At 56.5% G+C, this 9,879-nt stretch overlaps 1 protein-coding gene across 1 annotated transcript; it reads left to right on the forward strand.

Annotated features, from left to right (window-relative positions):
- Positions 1-2,115: 2,115 nt before the first annotated feature.
- On the forward strand, positions 2,116-6,299 carry ACTB (actin beta). Its single transcript, XM_052680242.1, has 6 exons — positions 2,116-2,221; positions 3,080-3,208; positions 3,530-3,769; positions 4,290-4,728; positions 5,038-5,219; positions 5,566-6,299. Exons 2-6 carry the CDS (start codon positions 3,086-3,088, stop codon positions 5,707-5,709), a joined length of 1,128 nt encoding a protein of 375 aa, XP_052536202.1. The 5' UTR covers positions 2,116-2,221; positions 3,080-3,085; the 3' UTR covers positions 5,710-6,299.
- The last annotated feature ends 3,580 nt before the right edge of the window (positions 6,300-9,879 follow it).

Here is a 9,879-nt window from a genome sequence, read left to right on the forward strand (position 1 = left end):
TCCACATGCTTTCGTTCAGCCCAAGGACAGCAGGGAGAGGAGAACAAAACAGGGGCATGGGGCGGGGGGGCTGTGGTGCACATGGCATCTTTGCATCAGCCCACGGCTCTCAGGATGGAGATGCTCCCCTGCAGTGCCCGGTTCCCCTTGGAATGGGGTCCTGGCTCGGTGGCATCATGGTGGCACTATGGGGAGTCCCCTACCAGCAGCACACAGTGGGGTTGGCACTGCCACACTCCGGATGCTGCGCTCTGATCCAACCCCATAATCAAGGGAATCCGAATGGCCCCATCATTGCCCCCACCACCCCTGTCCTGCTGGGCTCTCACACCCCGCGCTGCCTTCTGGTGACATTTCCCAGCCCAAACCCACAGCCACACGGCTACCACGGGGCATTTCCCATTGCTACCCCATTATCAGCACTGCACACCTCCCGCTGTACCCATGCCTTGTGGCTGCCCTTCTTTGACGTATAATCTTCTAATTAATACCCGGCCTTGTCAAAGTGGAGCACAAACGTTAATTAATTCCCCAGCAGGCAGGTAATTAACAGTGTGACTCCCATTTTGCCGTGAGTGGGGCTGATGTACAGAGATGTGGCACCACGGAGCCCACGGGATCCTTGCACTTGGTGCCCAAAGAGGTCCCCACGTGCCGTCACCACCTCAGGGGGGATAAAGTTGTCCCTGTGGTGTCCCTGCAGCTCAGCTCTGTCCCCGAGGCCACCTCCAGTTCGGAGGGGACACAGTGCAGCCCCAACGCAACCCGTCCTTGCAGCATCCCAGTGACAAAGACCTCAGTGCTGGACCCCACACAGGGCCGGATCCCGCTCCCCTAATATCCACAGCGTTGCACGACCCCTTAATCAATGCAATTAATCAGCGTGCACTCATGCAAAGCTCCGGAGCTGCAAAGCCCCGTGCAGCGCTGCTCACCGACACCACGCACCGCCCCGGCCAACCCTGCAGCACGCGCTGCAAACAGGAAAGAAACAAAATATTGCCCAAATGTAGGCAAGGGCCTTCAGCTGCCCTGACCTCCGCCGGGCCGGGCCCTGCCTGACTCAGCGCCTTACTCAGCGCTGGTTTCCTCCCTCCGGCTGCCGTCGCTGCAGCGCACACCCTAACGAAGCGTGGCCCTTAACGGGCTCCGAGGTGCACCCAGCAATGCACCGGCAGTCCAAGGGCCGGCCCGGAGGTTTGCACCGCTACTTGCTGACATTAGCACTGAACTTGGCCCTGGGTAGTGCTGCAGGCCGGGAGGGGTGGCTGCAGACAATGCAGTGCGTGCTGCACCCGGTGCCCCTTCCCCTCCCTTGCAGCAAGCAGGCTGCACCCCAGCACCAGGCCTGTGCATGCATGCTCCTGGTGTTATTGCTGCTCGGTGCATGCACGCTCCTCGATGTTGTTGCAGCACTGTGCATGCACGTTCCTTGGTGCTGCAGCAGCCCAGTGCACGCACACCCCTTGTTGTTACTGCTGCTTTGTGCGTGCACACTCATTCTATCACTCATCCCAGCGCACGCACTCACACTGGAGCTGTTGCTGCTCGCTGCTCGCACACTCATTGTATCGCCGCAGCTCGGTGCACGCACACCGGTGCTATTGCTGCTCGGTGTGTGCATGCACATCAGTGTCGCTGCAGCTCAGTGCATGCACGCTCATTGCCCGTCGCTATCGCTGGCGCTCCCCGGGAGGTGACTTCAAGGGGACCGCAGGACCACCTCGGGGATGGGGGGAGGGCTGCACACGCGGACCCCGCTCCCCCTCCCCAACAAAGCGCTGTGGAATCAAAAAGGGGGGGGATGGAGGGGCACGTCACACCCCCGCCCCAAACCCTCGCCTCGAGCCGAGCCCCCACGTTTTGCTTCACTCTCCCCATCTCCCCCCTCCCCCCCCGCCCCCAATTTTGTATTTATTTATTTTTTTTAATTATTTTGTGCAGCGATGGGGGCGAGAAGGGGGGGGGCGGGGGGGCGCCAGGCGGGGCGGGGCGGGGCGAGGGGCGGGGCGGGGCGAGGCGGAGAGGTGCGGCTGCAGCCAATCAAAGCGGCGCGCTCCGAAAGTTTCCTTTTATGGCGAGGCGGCGGCGGCGGCGGCCCTATAAAAGGCGGAGCGCGCGGCGGGCGGGAGTCGCTGCGCGCTGCCTTCGCCCCGTGCCCCGCTCCGCCGCCGCCTCGCGCCGCCCGCCCCGGCTCTGACCGACCGCGTTACTCCCACAGGTGAGCGGGCGGCACGGCCCCGATCCTCCGGGCTGCGATCATCGCTTGGTTTAATGATCGCTCGTTTCTTTTCTCTGGCTGCGTGGAAGCCTTGAGGGGCTCCGGGACGGACCTTTGTACGGGTTGTGCGTGTGCGTGCATGCGGGGAGCGCCGCGTGCGGCTCCGCGCCGCCCGGTGCCTGCGGGCGCGGCTCGGGGCTTGGTGCGCCCCGCTGTGTGCGGGCGGCGCGGCCGGGGGCGGCGCCCTTCGGTGCGGGGGGCCGCGAGGGGAACAAAGGCTGCGTGCAGGGGGGCGGTGGGCGAGGGGTGCGGTGCTCGGGCTGTGGTGCTCGGGCTGTGCGCCCCCCCCCCATTCCTCGCCATCCGCCCGGTCGCCGAGCGCAGCCCGGCTCTCCGTCCGCGGCCGGGTGCGGGGCGTGGCGCGGAGCTCGCCGTGCCGGGCGGGGGGCGGCGGCAGGTGGGGGTGCGGGGCGGGGCGGCTGTGGCCGGGGAGGGCTCGGGGGCGGGGCGCGGCGGCCCCCGGAGCGCCGGCGGCTGTCGAGGCGCGGCTCGCCGCAGCCATTGCCTTTTATGGTAATCGTGCGAGAGGGCGCAGGGACTTCCTTTGTCCCAAATCTGTGCGGCGCCGAAATCTGGGAGGTGCCGCCGCACCCCCTCTAGCGGGCGCGGGGCGAAGCGGTGCGGCGGCGGCAGGAAGGAAATGGGTGGGGAACGGAACGGCCTCCCCGCTCCCCGCTGTGCCTTCGGCCTCGGGGCTGCCCGTAGGGGCACGGCCGCCTTCGGGGGATCGGGGCGGGGTTGGGCTTCTGATGTGCGACCGGCGGCGCTCATGTCTTTCTCTGCTTTCTTCCTCCGCAGCCAGCCATGGATGATGATATTGCAGCGCTCGTTGTTGACAATGGCTCCGGTATGTGCAAGGCCGGTTTCGCCGGGGACGATGCTCCCCGTGCTGTGTTCCCATCCATCGTGGGTCGCCCCAGACATCAGGTACGGCAACGACGGCTGGGGTCCAGACAATGGAGAGCAGCGTTTGGTGGGAGTGGTTCTGCTGAGGGCATTAAGCCTCAGGGAGCCCTTTTATTTTTATGCGTGGCATGAGAGGCTGCTGCCCTGCAACAGTAACTGGTTGAATGCACAGCCTGCTGCAGAGCATCCTGTGTTGAAGCGGTTGGCACAGTCCCTTCCCTGGTGTCATAGGGGCAGTAGGGGGTTAGTAGTAATTAAAGGTGTGGCTTTTGGAAGGAAACTTTATTCATCCATTGCAGCTTGCCTGTCAGTTAAACTTAATGCTTTTTCTTTGTTGTGCAGGGTGTGATGGTTGGTATGGGCCAGAAAGACAGCTATGTTGGTGATGAAGCCCAGAGCAAAAGAGGTATCCTGACCCTGAAGTATCCCATTGAACACGGTATTGTCACCAACTGGGATGATATGGAGAAGATCTGGCACCACACCTTCTACAATGAGCTGAGAGTAGCCCCTGAGGAGCACCCTGTGCTGCTCACAGAGGCTCCCCTGAACCCCAAAGCCAACAGAGAGAAGATGACACAGGTGTGTAAAATGCTTGAGCCTGGAGCTACAGCAGGCACTGCTGCAGGCCGGCTTTCCTCTTCCATGTTGTCCTCTGTCTGCCTTCACCACTTCTCCCTTTTTGCCATCTTTACAGGGTTTTCCTTTCCCGACCTGAGTCTCCCCTTTGCTGGACCTTGACAGGTTTTGTTTGCTCTAAGCTGACTTTCTCTGAAACTGAACTAGCAACTTGTCTAACTGCTGTTTCTGACTAGGCACTAATCCATTTACCATCTTCGAGTGACTATACTGTAGTTTCTTGGCCTTTGTTTTGTTCCTTGCTGTGTCATGTGGATGGGCCTGTGGTAGCAGTGTCCTTGCTCAGGCTCTGACCTGGCAGGTGTGGGTGGAGACCAAGTGAGATAAGTGCTGATATCTCCTAGAGGAGCAAAGAAGCCTCTTATCTAGGGACAAATGTAAAACCACATGCATGGACTGATGGAGGCATGCAGTGAGAACCTTGGTTTATTCTGCTTGACTCAGTGCTTTCTTATCTTTCTAGATCATGTTTGAGACCTTCAACACCCCAGCCATGTATGTAGCCATCCAGGCTGTGCTGTCCCTGTATGCCTCTGGTCGTACCACTGGTATTGTGATGGACTCTGGTGATGGTGTTACCCACACTGTGCCCATCTATGAAGGCTATGCCCTCCCCCATGCCATCCTCCGTCTGGATCTGGCTGGCCGTGACCTGACGGACTACCTCATGAAGATCCTGACAGAGAGAGGCTACAGCTTCACCACCACAGCCGAGAGAGAAATTGTGCGTGACATCAAGGAGAAGCTGTGCTACGTCGCGCTGGATTTCGAGCAGGAGATGGCCACAGCTGCCTCTAGCTCCTCCCTGGAGAAGAGCTACGAACTCCCTGATGGTCAAGTCATCACCATTGGCAATGAGAGGTTCAGGTGCCCTGAGGCCCTCTTCCAGCCATCTTTCTTGGGTAAGTCTGACTCCTTTCAGGAGGCTCCGTGCCCCTTCTGCCTGGAGTGACTTAGAGACTGGTCAGCTGCTGTAATACTGCTGGCCCTTAGCAGGTCTGTCCCATTCCACCCCAGTCTCTTTCTTCCTCAGCCTGAGGACAATTGAGGTACCTAGGTCAGTAGAACATGGCCTGTCAGCCATGGCTTTGTTGGGCTGAGTTGTTTCCTACTATGAGGTCTTTGATTCTCTCGTTTTCCCATAGTAGTAAGTCCTCTGGCTTCCTTGTCTCTGAACTGTTCACTGACCTGACGCTGCTTTCTGCTCACAGGTATGGAGTCCTGTGGTATCCATGAAACTACCTTCAACTCGATCATGAAGTGTGACGTGGATATCCGTAAGGACCTGTATGCCAACACAGTGCTGTCTGGTGGTACCACAATGTACCCTGGCATTGCTGACAGGATGCAGAAGGAGATCACAGCCCTGGCACCTAGCACAATGAAAATCAAGGTAGGCTGGAGCCCTGGGCTCTTTCTCACACACCTCTTAATGCTGTGTGGGTGGAAGAGGCTGAACTAAACTGCTACAGAAGATGGGAACTGCTTTGTCTTGGTGCAGCCTTATGGCCTTGCTCTGGGCAGGGTGGCAGCCACTCAGCTGTGTGAGTAATTAGATTAAGTGCTGGCTGTGAGTGGGGGAGGAGGGTGTTCTGTGTGAGGCTGTGCCTTAAGCCTGCTCAGACTGGAGAGCGCCTTGGCCAAGGCCAGATAAAGCAATTGGGTAGCAGGGTGCCACAGGGCTGCGCGTGGGAGTGTGTGCCATCGCACTGCATCTGACCAGCTGTTCTCTCCTGCAGATCATTGCCCCACCTGAGCGCAAGTACTCTGTCTGGATTGGAGGCTCTATCCTGGCCTCTCTGTCCACCTTCCAGCAGATGTGGATCAGCAAGCAGGAGTACGATGAATCCGGACCCTCCATTGTCCACCGCAAATGCTTCTAAACCGGACTGTTACCAACACCCACACCCTTGTGATGAAACAAAACCCATAAATGCGCATAAAACAAGACGAGATTGGCATGGCTTTATTTGTTTTTTCTTTTGGCGCTTGACTCAGGATTAAAAAACTGGAATGGTGAAGGTGTCAGCAGCAGTCTTAAAATGAAACATGTTGGAGCGAACGCCCCCAAAGTTCTACAATGCATCTGAGGACTTTGATTGTACATTTGTTTCTTTTTTAATAGTCATTCCAAATATTGTTATAATGCATTGTTACAGGAAGTTACTCGCCTCTGTGAAGGCAACAGCCCAGCTGGGAGGAGCCGGTACCCATTACTGGTGTTAGATGATAATTGCTTGTCTGTAAATTATGTAACCCAACAAGTGTCTTTTTGTATCTTCCGCCTTAAAAACAAAACACACTTGATCCTTTTTGATTTGTCAAGCAAGCGGGCTGTGTTCCCCAGTGATAGATGTGAATGAAGGCTTTACAGTCCCCCACAGTCTAGGAGTAAAGTGCCAGTATGTGGGGGAGGGAGGGGCTACCTGTACACTGACTTAAGACCAGTTCAAATAAAAGTGCACACAATAGAGGCTTGACTGGTGTTGGTGGTTTTTATTTCTGTGATGTTTCTTGACAGTTGGTTCCTGCTCTCATCCAGCCTTGCCAGCCTGTGTGGATCAGCTGTCTCTGGGGGGTGCATGCTGGTGCTGTCTGGCTGTGCACAGGCTGAATGAACCATGATGATACTTCAGCAAGGAGTTTGGCTCCAGTTCTGTCCTGAGCTGCCACCGGTGCACTCTGTAGGGGACTGTTGGATGAGGGTGGGCTGAGCTCTGGGAGAGAGCGGGGCTGCAGCTGTGCTGCTTCCTGTGACCCTTATTCTGTGTGTGACCTGACAGCAGTGGGGTGGTGGTGTTACCAGGGTGCAGCTGGCTCCTGACGTGGGGCGATTTATTCTTCCTCCAAGAGGTGTTTTACTTGTGGCCTCTGTCCTCCAGTTTCAGGTATCTCCAGGCAAGCAGCTTGCTCTGCCTTTGCTTCAGCTGGGGAAAGTGGGAGGCCTGGGCTCAGGCAAGCTGCCTGCTGGGTGGAGCAGCTCTCAGGTGGAGGCAGGAGAAAGCCTTCAGCGAAGTGGATGAAATGGATTTTGAGAGTAGGGCTTTTAGACATCACTGCAGGGGTGGGGCTGGGAAAGGGTGCGGAGAGGAAGCTCTCACTGGTGCAGTGACACGGCTGCAGGGTCAGGGCCTAGGGAGAGCAAAGCCAGGTGACGCTTTGCATTGCTAGCCTAAGCAGACAAGTCCTCGCAGCCTTGCTTGTGGGCACGCTGGCTTCCCGAGGCTCCTCCAACCTGCCTGGCTTTGAAGAGCTAATGGCTGTGACTGTGTCATGCTCACAGCAGATGAAAGGCAGGGAATGAGCTCCATGGGTTCTTTTAATCCTCTGCCTGGCCTCATCATTCCCCAGCGTCACGCTGTGCTCAGGGTGGACCTGCTGGTTTCTTCCTTTTGTCTCCTCAACCTCCCTTCTGGCTGCGCTAATGTGGCAGGAGACTGGCAGGGCTGCGGGTGCAGACGCTGGGCCAGGCAGATGAGTTACTGGAAGCACTGGTTTGCAAGGAGCAAGGTGTAACTGGTTGGGGAGGGGCCCAAACTGGGCTAATAACCCGGGGTCTTGGGGAAGCAGGGTGAGGAGGAGGTGGCAGCAGCCGCTGGGGAGGGAGCTGGTGGGAGTGGAGCAGGAAAAAGGCCAGGAGGAGAGAGGAGATGGCGGCAGGGAAATGGGGCATGTCTGCTCTTCTGCCTTCAGTCCTCCCTGAAACAACCACTGATTGCTGTGAAAAATGTGCTGAGGCACAAAGAACTGCGGAGAGGATGGTGGCAGCAAGGCAAGGAGCTGCAAAGTGCCTGGGGTCGAGAGCAGAGGGTGCAGGGAGAGTAATGGGCCGGGGAGCTGAGCTGATTTTGTATGCTTCAAAGAGCAGAAAGCAAAGCTTTCAGTTAACACTTCACAGGGTTTTCTTTTTTCCTTTCTTCCTATCTTTCTTGCTGCTCCAGGCGTTCAGCCCCCCAATAAAATGAGGCTGAGTGTTTTGCAGCCCTTCCCACCCCTTCTCCAGCGTGAGGCCATGGCGTGCACAGCTACTCCGCAGGCTGCTCCAGCAAGGCTCACTTTATGCCTCCTTTGGGCCATTACATGCTGGAGAAAAGAATGTGGTGCTGGGCAGGGAAGCCTGCAAGCATTACTCACTGCTCCCAACTCCGACAAGCGGAGGGGAGCCAGGTGGTTTCCTCTCAGAAATGATGGGCATTGGAGATGGGGGATTTTTTTTTTAACCATAGCTTCTCCATCTCTGTGTTTAGGCTGTGATGTGCTGGGAGTTCTGCGGCTGCGGGGACAGCAGCGATCAGCCAGACTGTTGCAGGCCACCCAGCCCTTTCTCACCTCCCTTTAACTGCCCAGGGGGAACTGGCTCAACTGAACGGAGCTGAGCAAACGTTTTATTCCTTTTCTTCCCTCAGAGCTCCCAACTTTCGCTCCTGCTGGAGACAGTGGCTGGCACTTCACCTGCAATTAGCTGGTGACCTGGAAAGTCACCTCGCTGAGCTGCTTACGGAATCAAGCCACTGCCAGGAATTAGTGATGTCCTTGGCAAAGGAGACGGCTGCAGCTCTCAGGATTTAGCCCTGAAGGGCCTCCTTGTGTGGCTGCCTCAAGCTTTGTCAGGGAGCGCTGACCAAAAATGGCCCCTGGCTGGGGGGGATTCTGTCCTCTTGTTGAGCACGCTGGCAGCCTGCAAATGTCCCATTTCCCAGGACGTTCAAACACAACTGGCTTCCTCGTGGAAGTCCCCTCTGAGGGCACAAAGTGACGGTTTCAGAAAACGGGCTTTTCTTGGTGTCAGCTCATGGATGAGACAGCGGCTGGAGGAGGAGCCCTGCTCTTTGAAGTTGGTCTCTGCAGAGAGAATGCTGACCTCAAGCCTGTCCTGGCTTGTATTATACCCATCCGTAATCTACTTTAGCAGGCCTTACTGTATTAAATCGTATCAAGCACCGAAAACCATTTCCAGCAGCGGAGACAGCAGTTTGCCCAAGCATACAAAGCGCTCTGACCACCAAGCTTTCATTATGCTGACAGAAAGTTGAGATGTTCAAACTTTATCGGTGTTAAGAAGAACCACAGGAGAGAAATGACTCAAGAGTTTCCCAGGGGAAAAAAAATAAATAAATAAATCACCAGGTCTGTCCAGCCATGAACTGTGAAGAGATGCTGTACAGAACACAATATCTTGATACCAGCACCAGATTTGTTTGTTTGCCCTCCTGGACCGGGACAGCACGGTATGCGCCTGCCTTCTTTGGGCTAGGAAAACTGTATGAGTCACGCCATGATCAAAGTCTGCCTGGAGACAGACCAGCACTGAACTGATGCCATTTTCACAGGAGGTTCCCATGTGCCAGCGGTGGGAAGAGCGTTCCTGAACTAAAGAGCAGCAGGGAAGGTTTCTGCACTCACCCACTGACAGCTTCCCAGCAACCATCAAGGGAAATGCCAGCGCTCAGAGTAGCTGTTTGCTTCCTTCCTCCTTTACAGCCCATCTGATGTCCTGCTGCTGCCTTGAATTCAGCCTCATGTCTTATCTACTCTGCTCGTTTGCTCAGAGGGCCGTCAGACCGAGCTCAGCTCCTCTTACAAATGCTGTGAGCGTGGTTTCTCCTGGGGAGGTTCTTTAACCTGTCTCAGCTCCCAGCTTTTATCTGGGGTTGGCAACTGCTGCCTGGTGCACAGACAGCCCAGGGCTGCAGGGAACCACGGCTAGTCCTCACACCAGCTGCTCCAGCTGGCCTGGCACTGGGCACGGCTTTGACTCTGCTTGTGGGCTCTGCTTATGATCTTATTTACATTTGCACTGGAAATGCAAGTTTTCTCCACCTTGGTCTCAGCTTTCCCTGCTGACTGCAAGTACCGTAGGTTGGTGTTCTGTTTAAATGTCAAACAAGCCAGCCCTGACTGAAGGGCCTCTGTGCTGAATTTGTCGTTATCTTCTGTTTAACTGAAACGTGACAGAAAAGTGAGTTTTGGTACTCGTACTGAAGTTGTCCCGCACCTCAGGGCTGAGGAGGCTGTGCTTCTGCACGCCAGGATCCTGCTCACAGGCCTGGAAG

Source organism: Tympanuchus pallidicinctus, unplaced genomic scaffold (assembly GCF_026119805.1).
Source record: "Tympanuchus pallidicinctus isolate F22 unplaced genomic scaffold, pur_lepc_1.0 scaffold18, whole genome shotgun sequence".
NCBI classification, from domain to species: Eukaryota; Metazoa; Chordata; class Aves; order Galliformes; family Phasianidae; genus Tympanuchus; species Tympanuchus pallidicinctus.